The sequence below is a fragment of the Oncorhynchus mykiss genome, chromosome 17 (genome assembly GCF_057628025.1).
Source record: "Oncorhynchus mykiss isolate SJ-2025 chromosome 17, ASM5762802v1, whole genome shotgun sequence".
In the NCBI taxonomy this organism is placed as follows: Eukaryota; Metazoa; Chordata; class Actinopteri; order Salmoniformes; family Salmonidae; genus Oncorhynchus; species Oncorhynchus mykiss.
In genome coordinates, this window is record NC_143038.1 from 5,167,501 (window position 1) to 5,190,000 (window position 22,500).

A 22,500-nucleotide genomic window follows, 5' to 3' on the forward strand; every position below is an offset into this window, starting at 1 on the left:
GAAAAAACGGAAATGTAATCACGTTCATTATTTTCATAATGTTTGTTCTCTTTATGTTGACCTCCTCTTTTGTTCTGTGCATTGAGGGGGAAATAGTTTGGGAACAGCCCAGCTAGCCTACATTCTGCATCAAGCATCCTCCCATTGGATTACGTGTTCAGAGGAGTGAGTCCCTCTAACCACTCATGCAGGGTCTGATATTTAGAATCCTCCTAAATGGAGAATGTTAAGATTCAGGTTTGTGTTATCTGATGTTAGATCTGTGTGCACTCTGCTTTGAGGGTTTTGAATTGTTGAGATATGTTGAGTTTTCACTGCATGTACAGTACTGGGGTATATACAGCTTTAAGAACCATCTACTGACACCTTCTTAGGAGTAAGAGGCCCTCAGAAGGTACAGGAAATTGGGCTTGGCACAGGAAACTGGTGCACCCCATATCCCAGTTGCAACGATAACTGTAGATTTCAGTTGAAATAATTTTCCAAGAAAAGATGTGTCACGTTCTGACCATCGTTTGTGTGTGTTTTCCTTGTTTTAGTGTTGGTCAGGACGTGAACTGGGTGGGCATTCTATGTTGGATGTCTTGTTTGTCTATTTCTATGTCTGGCCTGATATGGTTCTCAATCAGAGGCAGGTGTTAGTCATTGTCTCTGATTGGGAACCATATTTAGGTAGCCTGGGTTTCACTGTGTGTTTGTGGGTGATTGTTCCTGTCTATGTGTTTTTCACCAGATAGGCTGTTTTAGGTTTTCGTTACGTTCATCACGTTCTTTATTTTGTAGTGTTTGCATTGATTCGTGTTTTACGTTTGTTCATTAAAACATTGATCGCAATCTACACGCTGCATTTTGGTCCGACTCTCCTTCTCATAAAGAAAACCGTTACAGAATCACCCACCAAAAAGGGACCAAGCAGCGTGTCAACAGGCAAGAACAGCCCAAAGTGGAGAACAGTATGGACTATACTTCTTGGGAGGAGATAGACAGGTGGGCGGTCGACCCAGGGAGAGTGCCGGAGCCCGCCTGGGATTCGATGGAGCAGTGCGCGGAAGGATATAGGAGAATGGAGTTTGCGAAGCAAGCAAGGCGGCGCGGACGGAGGCCCCATAGTCAGCCCCAAAAATTTATTGGGGGGGGGCTCAGGGAGAGTGTGGCAGAGTCAGGAGCCAGACCTGAGCCAACTCTCCCTGTTTATCGTGAGGAGCCAAGGAGGAGACCAGAACCAGAGCCGGTGTTGGAGGTGAGCGAAACAGAGACTGTGAAGGAGTTAATGGGGAAATTGGAGGAGAGAGAAATGAGGGAGTTGCTGTGTTGGTGTTTTAAACATGGAATTTGCCCGACGGAGCGTGTCGGGGATTTGATGGCACCTGGGTCAGCGCTCCATACTCGTCCTGAGGTGCGTGTTAGTCGGCTGGTGAAGATGGTGCCAGTCTCACGTACCAGGCCTCCTGTGCACCTCCCTAGCCTTGCACGTCCTGTGCCAGCACCGCTCTCAAGATCTCCAGTACGCCTTCACGGTCTAACCCATCCTGTGCCACCTCCACACCCCAGCCCTCCGGTAGCAGCTCCCCGCACCAGGCTTCCTGTGCGTGTCCTCGGCCCAGTACCACCAGTGCCAGCACCACGCATCAGGCCTATAGTGCGCCTCGCCTGTCCAGCGCTGTCGGAGCCCTCCTCCTCTCCAGCGCTGTCGGAGTCTCCCGCCTGTTTAGCGCTGTTAGAGCCTTCCTTCTCTACAGCGCTGCCGGAGTCTCCCGCCTGTTTAGAACTGCCAGTTAGCATAGAGCTGCCAGTTAGCATAGAGCTGCCAGTTAGCATAGAGCTGCCAGTTAGCATAGAGCTGCCAGTTAGCAGGGAGCTGCCAGTTAGCAGGGAGCTGCCAGTTAGCAGGGAGCTGCCAGTCTGCAAGGAGCTGCCAGTCTGCAAGGAGCTGCCAGTCTGCAAGGAGCCGCCAGAGCTGCCTTTCTGCAGGATGCCGCCAAAGCTGCCAGTCTGCAAGGAGCCGCCAGAGCTGCCAGTCTGCAAGGAGCCGCCAGAGCTGCCAGTTAGCATGGAGCAGCCAGGGCCGCCAGTTAGCATGGAGCAGCCAGGGCCGCCAGTCAGCATGGAGCAGCCAGGGCCGCCAGTCAGCATGGAGCAGCCAGGGCCGCCAGTCAGCATGGAGCAGCCAGGGCCGCCAGTCAGCATGGAGCAGCCAGTCAGCATGGAGCAGCCAGAGCAGCCAGTCAGCATGGAGCAGCCAGAGCTGCCAGTCAGCATGGAGCAGCCAGTCAGCATGGAGCAGCCAGAGCTGCCAGTCATCATGGAGCAGCCAGTCAGCATGGAGCAGCCAGAGCAGCCAGTCGACCAGACTCTTCCAGATCTGCCAGTCGACCAGACTCTTCCAGATCCGCCAGTCGACCAGAATCTTCCAGATCCGCCAGTCGACCAGAATCTTCCAGATCCGCCAGTCGACCAGAATCTTCCAGATCCGCCAGTCGACCAGAATCTTCCAGATCCGCCAGTCGACCAGAATCTTCCAGATCCGCCAGTCGACCAGAATCTTCCAGATCCGCCAGTCGACCAGACTCTTCCAGATCCGCCAGTCGACCAGACTCTTCCGGATCCGCCAGTCGACCAGACTCTTCCGGATCCGCCAGTCGACCAGACTCTTCCGGATCCGCCAGTCGACCAGACTCTTCCGGATCCGCCAGTCGACCAGACTCTTCCGGATCCGCCAGTCGACCAGACTCTTCCGGATCCGCCAGTCGACCAGACTCTTCCGGATCCGCCAGTCGACCAGACTCTTCCGGATCCGCCAGTCGACCAGACTCTTCCAGAACCGCCAGCCAGCCAGGATCTGCCGGATCCAACCACCTGCCTGAGCTTCCTCTCAGTGCTGAGCTTCCTCTCAGTGCTGAGCTACCCATCAGTCCCGAGCTACCTCTGTCCCGAGCTGCCCCTCTGTCCCGAGCGGTCTTTAAGGAGGGTAACCTATCTAGGGACGCTAAGGAGGTGGACTAAAACTGTTATGGAGTGGGGTCCACGTCCAGCGCCAGAGCCGCCACCGCGGACAGATGCCCACCCACACCCTCCCCCATAGGTTTAAGTTGTGCGTCCGGAGTCCGCACCTTGGAGGGGGGGTACTGTCACGTTCTGACCATCGTTTGTGTGTGTTTTCCTTGTTTTAGTGTTGGTCAGGACGTGAACTGGGTGGGCATTCTATGTTGGATGTCTTGTTTGTCTATTTCTATGTCTGGCCTGATATGGTTCTCAATCAGAGGCAGGTGTTAGTCATTGTCTCTGATTGGGAACCATATTTAGGTAGCCTGGGTTTCACTGTGTGTTTGTGGGTGATTGTTCCTGTCTATGTGTTTTTCACCAGATAGGCTGTTTTAGGTTTTCGTTACGTTCATCACGTTCTTTATTTTGTAGTGTTTGCATTGATTCGTGTTTTACGTTTGTTCATTAAAACATTGATCGCAATCTACACGCTGCATTTTGGTCCGACTCTCCTTCTCATAAAGAAAACCGTTACAAGATGCATTGATTCTATTGTTTAGTTTAGTTTAAATTACACAATCCACTTCCCATGCATAATTGAAACACCATCCTACTGTGTCATAACTGATGCCTAGTGTCTGAATTGTGTTTTTCAAGAATATAGTCAAACAAACAACCAGAAAACAGTTACAGTAAATGAATTTCACCTCAAAACAAGGCCTTCAAAACAAGGCCGGATCTTTATGGCAAGACGCATCATTCACCCAAGTTTCGTCAAAATCGGCCCAGTGCTGTCTGAGACACCGCATGTGACTAACGTATGAACGTTTTAACAAACGGACGGAGAAAGATCCACAGTCCCCTCCCCGAATTCTTCGTGGGGGACAAAGATGGTTTCCGAGACGGTGCAATATAATTACCTACTGAGTAACTAACCATTATTCACCAGCAGATGGTGTACTTATGTCAGAGGATCATCAGTGTACTGACGGAGTTTATCTCTGTTTGCCCTTCATAAACTGCAGGGACGGATTGGCCTTCTGGCATTTCGGGCAAATGCCAGATGGGCTGGTCAATTTGTAGCCCACTGGGCCTGTCTAACTTGGGCATTTTGCACAAAATGATCATTATCTGGCTAATAATGGGAGACTCAAGGGAATCAATGTAAAGGAGTGTGTGTGTGTGTGTGTGTGTGTGTGTGTGTGTGTCTGTGTGACCCAACTACATAGCTCTGACCCTTAGACAGGTCTGCACACACGGGATCTCTCTACTAGATGTTAGTGCCTCTGTCCTTCCAATCCACCCTCTCCAGAATTGCATACAGTATATCAGGTGCGGACCGGGACTAGAACTCAGCCCTGACATTTCTAACACACCGGCCCGGTGTGTTAGAAATGTCAGGGCTGAGTTCTAGTCCCGGTCTGCACCTCTCCAGAATTGCATACAGTATATCAGGTGCGGACCGGGACTAGAACTCAGCCCTGACATTTCTAACACACCGGCCCGGTGTGTTAGAAATGTCAGGGCTGAGTTCTAGTCCCGGTCCGCACCTGATATACTGTATGCAATTCTGGAGAGGGTGGATTGGAAGGACAGAGGCACTAACATCTAGTAGAGAGATCCCGTGTGTGCAGACCTGTCTAAGGGTCAGAGCTATGTAGTTGGGTCACACAGACACACACACACACACACACACACACACACACACTCCTTTACAGGGTGCTATCGCTTACAGGCTCTCATGCTACGACAGAGCCTGATGCCATCCAGAGAATATCCTCCATTGTCCCCTCTCTCCTTTATGTCATTTAATGATCTTTCTGCCATCAAAACGAGCGTTGTCCCTGCATGGTCAGCACTTATATACAGTATGTCCAAAAACGACCTACATGATGACGAAACATATTGAATAAGCTCTATAGTAACCTACATTTTTACAGACGCTGTTATCCAGAGAGACTTAAAAGAGCGATTAGCGTGCAATTAGGGCGCCTTGCCTCGTCGGCTCAGGGATTCAAACCAGCAACCTTTCTGTTACTGGCCCAACTGCTAGGCTACTTGCCACCCAGTCTTAATGTGCTATCATGTGTTAGGCCTGTCAATGAGCAATTGAGTGTTGGCAAGAGCACAAACAGATCAGAGAGCAGGCAACAGACAAGCATGTTTTTTTGTTCTAAGTGCTGTTGCAGTATTGAATACTACAGTGACTGCTTATCTACAGCGCTTGTGGTATAGACAAAAGGAAATGTGTGTTCACTGAATGAGAAAATAATAAGCCACATGCCACAACTTCCTCTACAGGCAACAGTTTTACAGCAAAACAACATCTTGCAGAATCGGCCATTCAATAAGAATGAACAATGGATCTGTCTGTTTTTGGTTGAACAAAATGAACTAACCAAGTTCTCCATCCACCATTAATTTGTTAACTATTTCCGTTTGAAGATCAACCACTTCTATCATTTTAGTAATTGGGTGATGTATAAGATATAACAACCTATCCAACGTGTGGGTTATTATACTGCACCGCGTCTCGGTATTTTATTTCGGGCCATGTCACGTGGTAGTGGTGTTAGTAGCTGCAGACAGAGAACTAAGAGAAGGGGAGAAGAGGGGATATTAGTAAGTGGGAATTCTTCACATAATTATTAATAAATCCCAGACGCTCATAATGATGATTTTTGCTACAGTCTAATGTCGTTTTGGATGGCGCCCCGGCGGGTGGAATTCAGAACGACTTTTTCATCTGTGTAGGCTACTGTAGTCTAGATATTTTATATAGATGTCATACCGTTTGCGGTTTATTTTTTCCATCGAATGGAATATATTTTCACTTTTGAATGGAAAATTCATTAAGCTATAGACTAGGCCTACTTAATACTTAATAGAGCATTCAAATGCGTCTCGTAATTTTTCACTTTAGTTATTGGCATCGTTTTTGCCTAAAGGGAAATTGAGTGCCACCTGAATAAAATCGTGGTTTTCAGTGCGACTTGTGTTTCAAGAGCTCAATGAAACACCTCTCAATCACTAAGGATTCCGAAGCTAGCTGAGCTTATACTACCAGTTTCCAAGCACGGGGAACGAGGATAGGCTGACTCGAAAATATCTGAAAATACGGAATTGTCATCAATACGTTGACATATGCTTCAATTGGAAACAAAAAAAACGTGTGGTGCGTTCTCTTTAGCATTTAATAAGCCGTATCGGCTGGCCCCAGCCATCATCGTGCGCCTCCGCCACGGACATTTATAACGGAAGCAACAGGCTGAGCTCATCCCACTGGTGAGAAAGTCGCCTTTCACCGGAGAAATTCACTTCCTGTGTGTTTATGCAAACCTTACGAGCCGAGTGCGTTCACCCGTTTCGTGCTGACTACAACTCCCCTTTAAACTACCTGGGATAGTGGTGAACAGTTGTTGGAACTGGACCTCAAGACGCGCCCACTGAAGAATTGCGGGCTTAGTGCATTTCGTTTACGCGCAGGCGACACACAGCTGTGGAAAACCCGACACTGCATGCGGAGTGCTGATGGTTGACATGGCGAAAGAGGGCGGTCAAAACACAGACGGGTTAAACAGCGTGCCTTGGTTATGGTTTCATATCTAACTCCAAGTAGCTGGAATAATTCATTTGCTGTTCATTCAGAGAGCTCCACATCTACACATCCAAGACAGCCACGCATGCCCCAGAGGACCTTTGCACATCAGCACTTCATGCCCGCCCTGGTGATGCCATGCCCCGCAACCACAGCGGAGATGAAGGCGGCACGGGGCTCTGGATGAAAACTTCTCCGGGCCACCGCGCCGAGGGCTATGACTTGAAGGATGTGGAGTCCGGCCGAAGGATGATGAACAACGCCAGTGCCGGGGACGGTTTGCTGTCGGCCTCCAGTGCTACAGGTGCCGGGGGTTCGGAGACCCTGAGAGGAAACAAGGGAGCCCGGCTCAGCCTGCTGGGAAAGCCGCTCATATACAGCGCTCAGAGCGGCCGGAGAAACGTCCGTTACCGAAGGCTGCAGAATTTACTGTACAACGTGCTGGAGAGACCACGAGCCTGGGCGTTCATCTACCATGCGTTTGTGTAAGTGAAACATTTCATACATCTATCTGCATGGTATGAAGTCTTCTTGCGCAGTTGTTTTATTCCGCCATCGGTCAGGAGCTCACACCGACTCCCACCTGTTGCGCCCACCTCGAAAGATGCTCCTGTAGACTTCCACCACGATACATGTCTGGACACATTTCTTGGAAATTCATCTAATTTGAATAAGAATGGGGCCATAATATCTGATGATGATCTGACATTATAATTTCAATAGGTTTTGGACTTTCCAAAATGCAGTCATTCTCTTTTATTTTGCATTTTTACCATATCTCATCAAAACAAATGACAGATAAACTGAACACTTATAGCAGACAATCATATGCTGCTGTTTTACTTGTGCTAGATCCTACCCATCTCCAACCCCTGGTCAATTAAGTTGATGTGGTGTATAGCCTACCAAGACTACTCAGAAGACAGCTAATTCTGAATTTCATTTACCCCTCACACTGACTCCCACTGTTGAATTGTGCAAATTATTCAAGAGCTTTTGTGAAGTAAACATTGGACACAATGAGCGGTACAGGTGCAGTGTCTAAATTTGACTCAATTTCTCACAGCAGGACAAGAATCCTGCAGCAACAGGAAATGTCAGTTATTATGTGGATATTTACACTGACTGTGCAAAACATTAGGAACACCTGCCCTTTCCATGAAATAGACTGACCAGGTGAATCCAGGTGAAAGCTATGATCCCTTATTGATGTCACTTGTTAAATCTACTATTTCAATCCGTGTAGATGAAGAGGTTTTTAAGCCTTGAGACAATTGAGACATGGATTGTGTACGTGTGCCATTCAGAGGTCGAATGGGCAAGACAACATATTTAAGTGTCTTTGAATTGGGTATGGTAGTAGGTGCCAGGCGCACTGGCTTGAGTGTGTCAAGAACTGCAACGCTTCCAGTTTTGCCATGTGTATCAATAATGGTCCACCACCCAAAGGACATTACACACATTTTAGAAGCCTTTTTAAACCTTGAATACACCACAAGTTTGCATCTCCTGCTGTGTAAGAAAATTCCTGCAACAACAGGATGATCAAATTAAGATACGACATCAGTACATGATCACGGAACAAACTTCTTTCGTAACAGACTACAATGCTGAGTAGGCTACAGTGATGAGAATGAGCATGATATACATTCATATGAGCACACCTTATACGAGTTCTGTGTTCCACTTCTATGCGAGTTCTTCATATAGGTGTGTATGGGTTATTCTGCGAGGCCCTTACAGTGTTGATATTAAGCGAGTACTTTACTGTACATGAGATCTGCTTCTATAGGCCTACATCACTTCTATGTGAGGTCAGCGTACGAGTACTTTATATGAGACTTCTGTTTGGACCTGAGGGCCTCCAGACCAGATACAAAAAAGTGTCAATCTTCACCGTGCCTCGGTGTCTCTGTCCATCTGGTCTCCGTCAGATGGCCTCCGTTTGTTGACCAGGCGACCAGCTGCATTTGATTTCCCGGCGTGTGACAGTGCTGTTATCACGGGCTGTCTCTCTGAGCCTGGCTGGAGGAAGGAAGTGTGTGTGGATGAGTGCAGGGTTCTGAGCGTGTTTTGAGAATCAACATTCTGGGGTCATAGGGGAAGATTTAGCTAGTTTGTGTTTGTGTGTTGGGGGTATCTGCAGATCAATTGTGGGGTCACAGTTCCTTGTCACTCTCTTGCATTGACAGGCTGCTGATCATGTTCTTTCAAGCATGCCTCATCATTGTGCCATTGAACCATGCAGAAGACCAGTAGGCCTATGTGTATTGTGTTTCTGATACAGTACAGTATATATACATTATTAGACCATTATTTCCCTACCCACTGCAATGTAAGAAATGAGAACAATATTCTTACTACCCACAAAGCGTCACTGTATTATTGCTCTGTGATGTCACCTTGTCTGGGGTCATCATCTCTGGAAGGGGGTGTCCTTTTTATGATCCCCTGAAGAGAGTGTGTCCATTGCACGTCTCCTAGTTGTTCATGTAAACTCAGCAAAAAAAAGAGACATTCCTTTTTCAGGACCCTGTCTTTCAAAGAAAATTAGTAAAAATCCAAATAACTTCACAGATCTTCATTGTAAAGGGTTTAAACACTGTTTCCCATGCTTGTTCAATGAACCATAAACAATTAATGAACGTGCACCCGTGGAATGGTCATTAAGATACTAACAGCTTACAGACGGTAGGCAATTAAGGTCACAGTTATGAAAACTTAGGACACTAAAGAGGCCTTTCTACTGACTCAGACAAACACCAAAAGAAAGATGCCCAGGGTCCCTGCTCATCTGCGTGAACGTGCCTTAGGCATGCTGCAAGGAGACATGAGGACTGCAGATGTGGCCAGGGCAATAAATTGCAATGTCCGTACTGTGAGACGCCTAAGACAGCGCTACAGGGTGACAGGACGGACAGCTGATCGTCCTTGCAGTGGCAGACCACGTGTAACAACACCTTCCCAGGATCGGTACATCCGAACATCACACCTGCGGGACAGGTACAGGATGGCAACAACAACTGCCCACGTTACACCATAGGAACGCACAATCCCTCCATCAGTGCTCAGACTGTCTGCAATAGGCTGAGAGAGGCTGGACTGAGGGCTTGTAGGCCTGTTGTAAGGCAGGTCCTCACCAGCCATCACCGGCAACAGCGTCGCTTTTGGGCACAAACCCTCCATCGCTGGACCAGATAGGACTGGCAAAAGTGCTCTTCACTGACGAGTCGCGATTCGCGTTTATCGTCGAAGGAATGAGCGTTACACCGAGGCCTGTACTCTGGAGCGGGATTTATTTGGAGCTGGAGGGTCTGTCATGGTCTGGGGCGGTGTGTCATAGTATCATCGGATTGAGCTTGTTGTTATTGCAGGCAATCTCAACGCTGTGCGTTACAGGGAAGACACCTTCCTCCCTCATGTGGTACCCTTCCTGCAGGCTCATTCTGACATGACCCTCCATCATGACAATGCCACCAGCCATATTGCTCGTTCTGTGCATGATTTCCTGCAAGACAGGAATGTCAGTTTTCTGCCATGGCCAGCGAAGAGCCCGGATCTCAATCCCATTGAGCACGTCTGGGACCTGTTGGATCGGAGGGTGAGGGCTAGACCCATTCCCCCCAGAAATGTCCAGGAACTTGCAGGTGCCTTGGTGGAAGAGTCGGGTAACATCTCACATCAATAACTCGCAAATCTGGTGCAGTCCATGAGGAGATGCACTGCAGTAATTAATGCAGCTGGTGGCCACACCAGAAACTGACTGTTACTTTTGATTTTGACCCCCCCCCCTTTGTTCAGGGACACATTATTGCATTTCTGTTAGTCACATGTCTGTGGAACTTGTTCAGTTTGTGTCTCAGTTGTTGAATCTTGTTATGTTCATACAAATATTTACACATGTTAAGTTTGCTGAAAATAAACGCAGTTGACAGTGAGAGGACATTTCTTTTTTTGCTGTGTTTATGTGTAAATGATACACACACACACACACACACACACACACACTACATGTTAATGTTTTTAAACGTATGTAAATTGTAAAGTATTTTGTCTGTAATGTCTTTTTCGTCATGTGCCGCACCCCAGTAAGACTAGCTGTCTCCATTGGCGTCAGCTAATTGGGATCTTAATAAATCAAACTCAGGTGACTAAGGGATGGGGTGGTTACATCATTACTGCATTATACTGCGATTGCCTTCATGCTTGCCGAGTCATCTGTAGCAATTGGTGTGAAGGGGCAATAGATAGCCTTAATATGCAGTTGACTGGCTTATTCACTGTTGTTATAAGCTTTTAGAAATCCAATGGAACAAAATGTTGGGGATTTATTATAGATGCTATGTCTGCCCTATACTGTACATAAGCTTGATCATCTTTTTCAGCTTGAGGCCTTTCAAATCACAGTTGTTTAACAAGGCAGACAGCTGAAGGCAACCAGATTTCCTTGTCACACACGTGATCGCAATTGTCATCGGGTCATTAGCAATGTCAATACTATGATAAATGAATCAGGAAAGGGACATGCCTTTCATATAGTTTGTTTCATTTTTTTAAATAAGGCTTTATGTTAGAACGACTGTCTATTTGTGTTGTTATTGAAGAGGGGGACTTTAACCAGTCCATCCCACCTGGAAAAGCTCCCGTGACTCTTCTGAAGCTCTACTTACATGACTCACATACCTGGGGCCCTGGGTGTCTGTGTGTGTTGTGTTGGTTCCTCATCTGCGTCCAGTGATGACCAGACATGTAAAGAAGTCATTAGTCCCCAACAATAAAAATTGGTTACAAAAAAAATACCCAATCCCTCAATCACATTATTTTACTACAGTATGTCTAAAAGCCAAGACAACCTGGCCCTGAACCAAATTGGATTTGTCTGATGATTGAGTCCAACATAACATGTTGTTTTTGTGTTTAGTTCAATTCCAATGTCGCGTAATGCATTTTCGCCAAGGTTATTTCAGTGAGCATTTTGATAACTCACAGAAGTTCCCCCTTTGTCCCTGGCCATGCTTTCAGGCGCTATTGACAAGCACACATCCACCTGGGTCCTTCACCTTTTCCTTGCCAAGACAGAAGGGACAGGCACAGAAGACTGAAGTGCACTTTAGTCAAGGTTTCAATCTAGTAATATCCAGATCTACACCCTCCATATTGACATGCTCTACCTCTACGACCTTTGACCTAGCACGCATACCGTGCCATTTATATGCAAATACATCCATATCGCATGAACAGCAGTGGGTGGAACCCTAATAAGACACGACCGCTACAAGTGTCAAGATGAAGATCACAATTTCAAATACTAAATTCTTCCATTTTTATACAAGGTTTAAGATCATAAGATCATAAGATCATGGACGATTACGTTCACAGTCTCAAACACTTCATGATGATATGAGATTGCATACGGAGCCCAAGCAGGATATGCACTGTATGTATTTATCCATTTCATTTGCCCGTTTGTGAGAGGGAGAGCAGGACTGAGGGCTGAGCCAGTCTTTGTGCCTAGCTGACTGCATCACTGCCCGCCGGGGACTCGTTTCCCTTCTGCCTACCCCCCTCTGGTCCCTCCCGACACTTAGACACACAGTGCCGCCATTCATCTCACCTTTGGATTAACGAGATCCTATCCCTGCAAGTATGTCAGGGGCAGGAAAGCGTGGGGTAATGGATACGCACATGGAACCTTCCCGACTCGTCGGGTTCCTGCGCTGGCATGCGGGGCGGCTAAACCCGGGTGTACACTACATGATTTTGGCCCCGATTTACCTGTCCCAGACAGGTTTTAGAGCACGGAGACAAAATCCTCATGTCGTTGCCTACTCGAGGTGCGCAGCTGTCACCGATGCTGGTTTAAAGTTAGCGGATCAGAGACGCAATATGAGGGCTACCGATCTCGTCTTTGAGCGGCCCCAGACGTCTCGATATTTTCAAACAGGTTTTATTTTATCGACCCAAAGTCTGCAAGGCTCTTGTAGTGTGAGATATGTAACGACAAGTTTTGAGAACGGTGACCAGCAGTAGCCAATGAGAGCTCGCAAGAGAAGAAGCCAGTGAGATGATGACGTTGCATCACATCACCCAGAATGTGTGGACTCTCCAGCAGGAGCGATGTCTACTACTAGTATGCGTTTGTACTTGCCTTTAACCAAAGCCAAAGTATCAAATCGTTACAGCTCTGAAGTTCACTACCAGTGTTATTCAATTCCAAATGTATTGGCTAGATATTTCAACTCTGTATGGCAAGCGTGAACGTCTGACCGAAAACGTTTATGAGGCTGCTTTGAGCCACAGCTCGTCGCAGTTACGTTAAATCTAATCACATCGTTGTTTCGGCGAGACAGCGTGGCATCAAGAATCATCACGACCAAGTGAGGATTCTTCTAGTGTGTGACCTCCGTCTCTGCCACATCGTTTAGTGTGTGACCTCCGTCTGTGCCACATCGTTTAGTGTGTGACCTCCGTCTGTGCCACATCGTTTAGTGTGTGACCTCCGTCTGTGCCACATCGTTTAGTGTGTGTTCTCCGTCTGTGCCACATCGTTTAGTGTGTGACCTCCGTCTGTGCCACATCGTTTAGTGTGTGACCTCCGTCTGTGCCACATCGTTTAGTGTGTGACCTCCGTCTGTGCCACATCGTTTAGTGTGTGTTCTCCGTCTGTGCCACATCGCTTAGTGTGTGACCTCCGTCTGTGCCACATCGTTTAGTGTGTGACCTCCGTCTGTGCCACATCGTTTAGTGTGTGTTCTCCGTCTGTGCCACATCGTTTAGTGTGTGACCTCCGTCTGTGCCACATCGTTTAGTGTGTGTTCTCCGTCTGTGCCACATCGTTTAGTGTGTGACCTCCGTCTGTGCCACATCGTTTAGTGTGTGACCTCCGTCTGTGCCACATCGTTTAGTGTGTGACCTCCGTCTGTGCCACATCGTTTAGTGTGTGACCTCCGTCTGTGCCACATCGTTTAGTGTGTGTTCTCCGTCTGTGCCACATCGTTTAGTGTGTGTTCTCCGTCTGTGCCACATCGTTTAGTGTGTGTTCTCCGTCTGTGCCACATCGTTTAGTGTGTGACCTCCGTCTGTGCCACATCGTTTAGTGTGTGTCTCCGTCTGTGCCACATCGTTTAGTGTGTGACCTCCGTCTGTGCCACATCGTTTAGTGTGTGTTCTCCATCTGTGCCACATCGTTTAGTGTGTGTTCTCCGTCTGTGCCACATCGTTTAGTGTGTGTTCTCCGTCTGTGCCACATCGTTTAGTGTGTGACCTCCGTCTGTGCCACATCGTTTAGTGTGTGTTCTCCATCTGTGCCACATCGTTTAGTGTGTGACCTCCGTCTGTGCCACATCGTTTAGTGTGTGACCTCCGTCTGTGCCACATCGTTTAGTGTGTGACCTCCGTCTGTGCCACATCGTTTAGTGTGTGTTCTCCGTCTGTGCCACATCGTTTAGTGTGTGTCTCCGTCTGTGCCACATTGTTTAGTGTGTGTTCTCCGTCTGTGCCACATCGTTTAGTGTGTGACCTCCGTCTGTGCCACATCGTTTAGTGTGTGACCTCCATCTGTGCCACATCGTTTAGTGTGTGACCTCCGTCTGTGCCACATCGTTTAGTGTGTGTTCTCCGTCTGTGCCACATCGTTTAGTGTGTGTTCTCCGTCTGTGCCACATCGTTTAGTGTGTGTTCTCCGTCTGTGCCACATCGTTTAGTGTGTGTTCTCCGTCTGTGCCACATCGTTTAGTGTGTGTTCTCCGTCTGTGCCACATCGTTTAGTGTGTGTTCTCCGTCTGTGCCACATCGTTTAGTGTGTGTTCTCCGTCTGTGCCACATCGTTTAGTGTATGTTCTCCGTCTGTGCCACATCGTTTAGTGTGTGTTCTCCGTCTGTGCCACATCGTTTAGTGTGTGTTCTCCGTCTGTGCCACATCGTTTAGTGTGTGACCTCCGTCTGTGCCACATCGTTTAGTGTATGTTCTCCGTCTGTGCCACATCGTTTAGTGTGTGTTCTCCGTCTGTGCCACATCGTTTAGTGTGTGTTCTCCGTCTGTGCTACATCGTTTAGTGTGTGTTCTCCGTCTGTGCCACATCGTTTAGTGTGCACACCACTATGTTGGCAAGACGGAAGAAAAAACTACAGGAAAGACGTTTAATGTGATGTTAGCATTTTTGAAAGTCATGTACTGTACACCTGATTTAAAACCCCAAGGGGTGCGTCCCAAATGTCACCTTTTTTCCCTATATAGTGCACTACTTTTGATAGGGCTCTGCCATTTGTGACGCAGCCCAACCCGCGAGGGAGGGAGTGAAGGAGCGTGGAACGGTGATCCAAAACTCCGTGCTCTCGGACAACAGAACACTGTTCCGAACCCAGTACATTCTAGGGTGTTTGTTCCCGGGTATGGCCAGGGTGGATGGTTGCAGAGTCTGTGGTGGATGTTGGATGAATGGCATAACACTGACAGTAAGCCTTCTGTGCATCACACCCCAAGGTGTTATGCAAGACTGTATATCTTGCAATCACTTTCTATGATTGAGTTGTACAGGAAGTAAGTCATTTCCTCATGCAGAATCTCTAAAAATGAAGGGTTTTTATGAAACTGAGATCAAGTAGACATAACCTTGAGCTGCTGTAAGCAATTCATCTGTCACTCTGTCTGACGCATTGAAATGCCACTTCTTCTTCTTCTTCTTCTTCCTGGAATCAGCCTACTCCACTGCCATGTTGTCCTTTTCATATCTCTCTAGTCACCCGCCTCATTCATCAACACACCAATGAAGAAGACACACGTCATGCACCCATACTACACTGATACACACTGCAATGGAACTGATGGCGCCAATGCTATTCACATTCTACGCTGTGCACTTTGTCAGTGTAATGTCCGCTTCTTCTTCTTATTTAAAGTTCATTAAAACATGGCACGCAGTACACTGTGTCACTGACTAACCAAACCCAGAGCAATGTCAATAGATTCAGTAAGTTTCCATAAGCTCTCCCTTGTTTTTCCCATTGGAAGGCATGTGTAGTGTGTACTATCTAGCTCTCTGACTCAATGGAAAAAGCGTGAGTCTTCCCGCTCAGTCAGGCGAAGGTGAAGTAATTCAGAAGCAGCGACGCAGAGCCAGTAAACACTGTGTCCGGCGGTGTGATTCAGTAAGAAGTGTAAATGTCGTTAAGAGAGAGGTGTCTTTTTGAAAGAGGACAGAGTGTTTTGATAGTCACAAGGAGCCCGCGTGACACAAAGCAGAAGCGTCAGACAGACGCACTTGACGGCAGAGAAGACGGCGGCTGTTTGAAGAAAGGCCAGAACAGAGTTGAGGACGAGAGGAAGCTTGAATAGAGACGTGGATGCAAGGAAGGAGTGCAAGTGTGTGTGTGTGTGTGTGCGTGCGCGTGTGCGTGTGTGCGTGCGTGCGTGTGTGCGTGTACGTGTGTGTGTGTGTGTATGTGTGTGTGTGTGTGTGTGTGTGTATGTGTGTGTGTGTGTGTGTGTGTGCGTGTGTGGGTGTAAGGAAGCTTGCTTGCAGTGGTGGAAAATGTACACAATTGTCCTACTTGAGTAAAAGTAAAGATACCTTCATAGAAAAGGACTCAAGTGAAAGTAAAGTCACCCAGTAAAATACTACTTGAGTAAAAGTCTAAGTATTTGGTTTTAAATATACTTAGGTATCAAAAGTAAATGTCATTGCTAAAATATACTTAACTATATATATTTTTAAATTCAACCTTTTATTTAACTAGGCAAGTCAGTTAAGAACAAATTAATCATAATGACGGCCCAGTAACAGTGGGTTAACTGCCTTGTTCAGGGGCAGAATGACACATTTTTACCTTGTCAGTTTAGGGATTCGACCTAGCAACATTTCGGTTACTGTCCCAACACTTTAACCACTAGGCTACCTGCCGCCCCATTATCAAAAAGTGAAAGTATAAATAATTTCAAATTCCTTATATTCAGCAAACCACACAGCACCATTTTCTTGTTTTTTTAATTTACAGATATTCTGGGGCACACTCCAGCAAGAATGTGTGTTTTGTGAGTCTGTCAGATCAGAGGCAGAAGAGATGACCAGGGATTTTCTCTTGATAAGTGCGTGAATTGGACCATTTCCCTGTCCTGCTGAGCATTCAAAATGTGACGAGTACTTTTGTGTGTCAGGGAAAATGTATGGAGCAAAAAGTACATTATTTTCTTTAGGAATGTAGTGGAGTAAAAGTAAAAGTTGACAAAAATATAAATAGGAAAGTAAAGTACAGATTCACCAAAAAACAACTTAAATAGTTCTTTAAATCATTTAGACTTAAGCACTTTACACCACTGCTTTCTTGACGTCTGCAGTAGGAGTGTGCAAGTGTGTGTGTGTGTGTGTGTGTGTGTGTGTGTGTGTGTTTGTTGGGCCCAGCAAGAGCACAGGCGGGGGAGTATGTCAGAGCCTTCGTGCTCTGAAGACGTGTCACAAAAATGTTCTCCCCATTCATTCACCCAAGTGGCCAAATATTCTGTTTGTGTGACAAAACGTATTAACATGCTAATTATATTTAAATCATATTTAAAAATATATATTTAAAAAAATGGACATGCTCCCCTTGTTGACCACATTTATATTTGACTTTCTGCATAGCCTGCTTCTTTGTCACACATGTTTTGATCAAGGACTCTCCTTGGACTAGCTAAATTCACTAGATGTCTGACACACACACAAATCATCCCAATTGGATGATTCATGAAATAAGATTATATCAGATATAATCAGAACTCTGTAAGACCTAACACTGAGTTGAAGATCCAGTCCCACTACTGTAAAGAACTCACCTTGAACTTAGCTTGTTGAAAACCTGTCAGACTCTCACACGGATCATCAGACTTAGGAAACTTAATGTTATCGGATATCCCGACCTGCATGTAGTTGTACTTTGTACAGGTTCTAGCATGTAGTATATCCCTATGTGCCTATGTGAGTCACTATGAATGGCCTCCGAAACACAGGTGTCTAATTTCAGTATCATGTTTGCACTGAGGGAGTTCCCACATAACTGTTTTTAGAGATGGCCTAGCCACAAACATAGAAACACACAGGGCACTTCCACATAGGTGCATTGCGGTACGTTGCTTTAGCTAACAGATAAGACTCACTCATTTACCTAAACCAATACTCAACCGTTTTCCTCCCACATGCCCTTAGGTTCTGAGAAGGCTGTGCGACGTTGTTTGATGTTAATGGCACCCAGATCTCTGCTATCACGGAAGTATCTTGTCGTTTTACGCAGAGGCTCACTTTCAGTTTGCTTATGGGAGGTTTGTGTAACTGACAAGGGCACAGCCAATCATATCTGGGCTTTCCGCCAGTATCGGGACTCAGACTGAGAAAAGTACCCCACTACCCAGCTCTTTGTCATCATCATCTCTGTTTTGATCATTCTTTCTTTATTTTGCCATTTTGATCAACGTAATTTCCCCCCATCTGTTCCCCTCACTAACCCATCTATTGCCCTCCTTCCCTTCTTTTCTCTCCACCTCAGTTGTTTGTTTGATATTGTGCCTCTTCTCTTATCTCCCATTGTGACCAGCACAACAACAAAAAACAAATCCCGCTCGATGACATGCCCTCCACTGCTAGTCGGGTATAACTGCAGAGATCCCCCATCGGTGTCCCTCTCTCTGGGCTAAAGCCTCACTCTGCCTTTGCCAACGGGGCTTCTCCGCACTACTCTCTAACCCCATGGCCGATGGAGATACTGCTTGTTTGAATCGCTGTCACAACACACAGCCGTGCGGCTAAGCATATTGACTAGCGAACTACCATAGCGAGGACACAGATATTCTGAGCAAGGATGGAGGAATAGAGCCCTGTACGGGCATGAATTTTAAGAGCGAGCCCTACCCATGCTTGCAACATTCAGGCCTTACCCTACCAGGCCTGATGCTCCCAAATTTAAGGCCCTGCCCGAAACCCAAAATCAGCAATAACTTCCTCCGTTAGTAAATCCATTAGCTGCTCCTCTCTGTCTGCCACTCGCTCGCACTCTGCTCCTGCCTGCTTTGAGTCTACAAGTATCCATAGCAACGGCTCCACTTGAGCTGCTCAGTGATGAGACATAAGAGGGCAGTGAGCTGTTAGCTACTTTTCCGTCACTCTAAACTCCCGATGTTATTATTTTCTCTCCTGTTTTATATGTGACGAGGTTGAAGCACTTCTGACACCATGATGTGATAGTCAGATAGGACTGTACTGCGCAACTTCAAAACGTTAGTGATCAATTTAGTGATACCACAGCCCAACCCGTTCCCTGGTTAGTGATGAAAAAACCCATCCCTACCAGCCCGAACCCCATACATAATGTCGGGGGCCTGTCGGGCTCGGGTCGGGTAGCAGAGCTCTAGGGAGGGAGCACGTGCATCGGCTATCTGTCCTCTCCTGGTTTTGTTGTCTTGTTGTTGTCTTGTTAGCTGTCTCCTTTACTGTGTTGATGTTGTTGTTGTTGTTGTTGTTTCTGTTCCTCCAGCTTTAAACACAAATGGTGGAGAAATGGGGCCAGCAGATGCTAGCCTCTGAGGGAGATGGAGGGGAGGCTACTTGACTCATTTCGGGAGCTAAGTGTTCAGTCTGACAGCATGTTATGTGGATTTAGACATATTTGGACAAATAACTCATTTTTTTCCAAGGCTATTAATGATGTCTACTGGCAAATTGGAAAATATCCAAAATAGTACTTAAAAACTAAGACGAGCTTGAGCTCCTTCTGTCTTTGGCCTGAGAGAGTGTTATGTGGATTTGGACAAATAACTTTGGATTTCAAGGGATTCTGAGAATGTGTCATAGGCCTGTCCACAATAGTTCAAAGAAGCTAAGACGTTCGACCTCCTGCTTGGATTGTAAGTAAACCCAACCACCCCTCAAAACGTTCTTGAGATCCTCAAAGTGAAAAGGGCAATTTTCAGAGTGCAGTACGTCATCTCCATAGCAACCATCAAGGCCGTTACTAGACGGGGTGGTAGGCTGAAGAAAATGCACACTCTAATGTCTCTCTCATCTGGCCAGTATAGCTCTTCTTACCAAACAGCTAACACACTGTCACCTACCGCTAGGCTAAAGCTACTCTAGTTAGCCAAGGGAGACAGTTAGCCACTAGCCATGCCCGGGTCGTCACTGCTTCACTCTGTAGTGCTATATTTAGCGACTAAGCTAAGTGTGGACGTCCGTTTCCACCCCTCTAAGAGTAACACAGCCACTCCCCTCACCCTGACACACACACACACACACACATACACACACACACACAGTAGAGCTATTCCGTCACTCTGGTCATTTTCACGTCACATGGGTTATGTGCACCTCGAGCAGCATTGAAGCCGTGACCCGTTTGCCAGGGGCCCTTTGTTGGTGATTAGACGTCCTCATCAGGCAGTCACATCCTCTGCCGGGCCACACTAACAACGGAGGAGTTTGCATAGCAGTGAGGGAATCAAACCATGGTGTTGACTAATTCATATGTTTATGGATTTGGTTTATTCTCTCTCTCATCCTTGGATATATTTTGTTATTCTTTTTTCATTTGATTTTCATTTGTCACACAGGTTTACTTTGGGTCAAATGCTTCTGTCTTGAATTACTCATAAAATGGCCTACGGGCCTTTAATTAAAATGCAGCTTAGTGGAATCTTTACAGGGTGCCCGCATAGTATTTAATGCAGCGCCGTCTTGTCTAACGTAGGCTCGGTCAACATTGTGATGTGGTCAGCATCATTTAAGGGAGAGCCATCCAAGGGCAGTGGGTTGTCTACGTCAGTGTCCAGTTTGCTAATGGTGTTGCTGCCTGCAAGGGTCAGGCAGAGTGACGCGTCCTGGAGAGAGTGGACAGCAGCAGTTAGAGAGAGAGACAGAGAGAGAGAGAGAGGAGCCAGGTCGGTCCCCTGGTAGTGGTGTCTACAGTATCTGGGGCCCTCTGACCTCCATTTGTTACCCACAAGGCCCCACGACAGCTGGCCAAGCAGCCTGTCCACCAACACTGGTGTCCCATCCACCTTGAGAGGGAGATGGACAGAAAGGGGGAGAGAGCAGGGATGATGGAGGGAGAGACAAAGAAAGAGAAAGAGAGAGAGAGAGAGAGAGAGAGAGAGAGAGAGAGAGAGTGGGCGAGAAAGAGCAACATAGAGGATAAGAGGAAAGAAAACTAGAAAGTGGAAAAGAGAGAGATGTGCTGTTTGGCTCTCTCTAGAGCCTCTAGACTGGAAGGCAGTGCTGGTCGGTGGAAACATTCTCCGTTCTGTCATACTACAGCATGTCAGCAGCACTACTCACAAAAAAGGTGCTATCTAGACCCTAAAAGGGTTCTTCCCTTTGAAAAACCCTTTTTGGTTCCAGGTAGAACGGTTTTGGGTTCCAGGTAGAACCGTTTTGGGTTCCATGTGGAACCCTTTCCACGGAGGGCTGTACATGGAACCCAAAAAGGTTCTACCTGGAACCCAAGAGGGTTTTTACCTGAAACCAGGGGGGACAGCGGAAGAACTCTTTTGGAGCCCTTTGTTCTCTGGAGTGTACACCTCAAATGTGTTTACTAAACCTCCCTTAAAAATGTGTTTACTTAACCTCCCTTAAAAATGTGTTTACTAAACCTCTCTTAAAAATGTGTTTACTAAATCTCCCTTAAAAATGTGTTTACTAAACCTCCCTTAAAAATGTGTTTACTAAACCTCCCTTAAAAATGTGTTTACTAAACCTCTCTTAAAAATGTGTTTACTAAACCTCCCTTAAAAATGTGTTTACTAAACCTCCCTTAAAAATGTGTTTACTAAACCTCCCTTAAAAATGTGTTTACTAAACCTCCCTTAAAAATGTGTTTACTTAACCTCCCTTAAAAATGTGTTTACTAAACCTCCCTTAAAAATGTGTTTACTAAACCTCTCATTTTATGAGTTAAAAACCAAATACTGAGGAAGTATAAAATATGTATCTCCTCCTTCAGTGCCTGTTACTTCCTTTAGCTGTTTATCCTGCTGCTATTATGAGTAATCACAAGCTTAGAAGCAGCCCATTGAACATGCATCTCAGTGTGTGTGTGTGTGTGTGTGTGTGTGTGTGTGTGTGTGTGTGTGTGTGTGTGTGTGTGTGCGTGTGTGTTTGTGTGTGCATAAGCAAGAGGAGCTTGTTTGCACAGCATGTTCTGAAATGAAAGAACTCTCTTTCTCTCTCTGTCACTACAGGCCTTCGGCCCTCTCTCCTCCTCCTCCTCCCTCTCTCTTTCCTCTTCTCCCTCTCTCCTTCTCCTTCCTCTCTCTTTCCTCTTCTCCCTCTCTCCTTCTCCTTCCTCTCTCTTTCCTCTTCTCCCTCTCTCCTTCTCCTCACTCCCTCTCTCTTTCCTCTTCTCCCTATCTCCTTCTCCTTCCCTCCCTCTCTCTTTCCTCTTCTCCCTCTCTCCTTCTCCTCACTCCCTCTCTCTTTCCTCTTCTCCCTATCTCCTTCTCCTTCTCCTCCCTCTCTCTTTCCTCTTCTCCCTCTCTCCTTCTCCTCACTCCCTCTCTCTTTCCTCTCCGCCCTATCTCCTCCTTCTCCTCCCTCTCTCTTTCCTCTTCTCCCTCTCTCCTTCTCCTCCCTCTCTCTTTCCTCTATCTCCTTCTCCCCCCTCTCTCTTTCATCTCCGCCCTCTCTCCTCCTTCTCCTCCCTCTCTCCTTCCTCTTCTCCCTCTCTCCTTCTCCTCCCTCTCTCTTTCCTCTCCACCCTCTCTCCTCCTTCTCCTCCCTCTATCTTTCCTCCTCTCCCTCTCTCCTTGTCCTCCCTCTCTCTTTCCTTTTCTCCCTCTCTCCTTGTCCTCCCTCTCTCTTTCCTCTTCTCCCTCTCTCCTTCTCCTCCCTCTCTCTTTCCTCTTCTCTCTCTCCATGCCCACACCGCCCATTTCAACACTATTTCTTCTGCGTTCGAAAATAGCC

The 22,500-nt window shown here is 46.8% G+C and overlaps 1 protein-coding gene across 8 annotated transcripts in view; it reads left to right on the forward strand.

Moving 5' to 3' along the window:
* The first annotated feature begins 5,288 nt into the window (after positions 1–5,288).
* The window catches only part of LOC110493519 (potassium voltage-gated channel subfamily KQT member 5), a 162,965-nt gene continuing 145,753 nt past the window's right edge, over positions 5,289–22,500 (forward strand). For 7 of the 8 annotated variants that reach the window (XM_090204615.1, XM_090204617.1, XM_090204616.1 and 4 more), the window contains exon 1: positions 5,554–7,065. In XM_090204615.1, coding sequence (XP_090060741.1) covers positions 6,719–7,065 — 347 coding nt within the window. In that variant the 5' untranslated portion in view covers positions 5,554–6,718. Of the gene's footprint in view, positions 7,066–22,500 lie in introns of all 8 variants that reach the window. The other variant, XM_021567850.3, reaches the window with a different exon arrangement.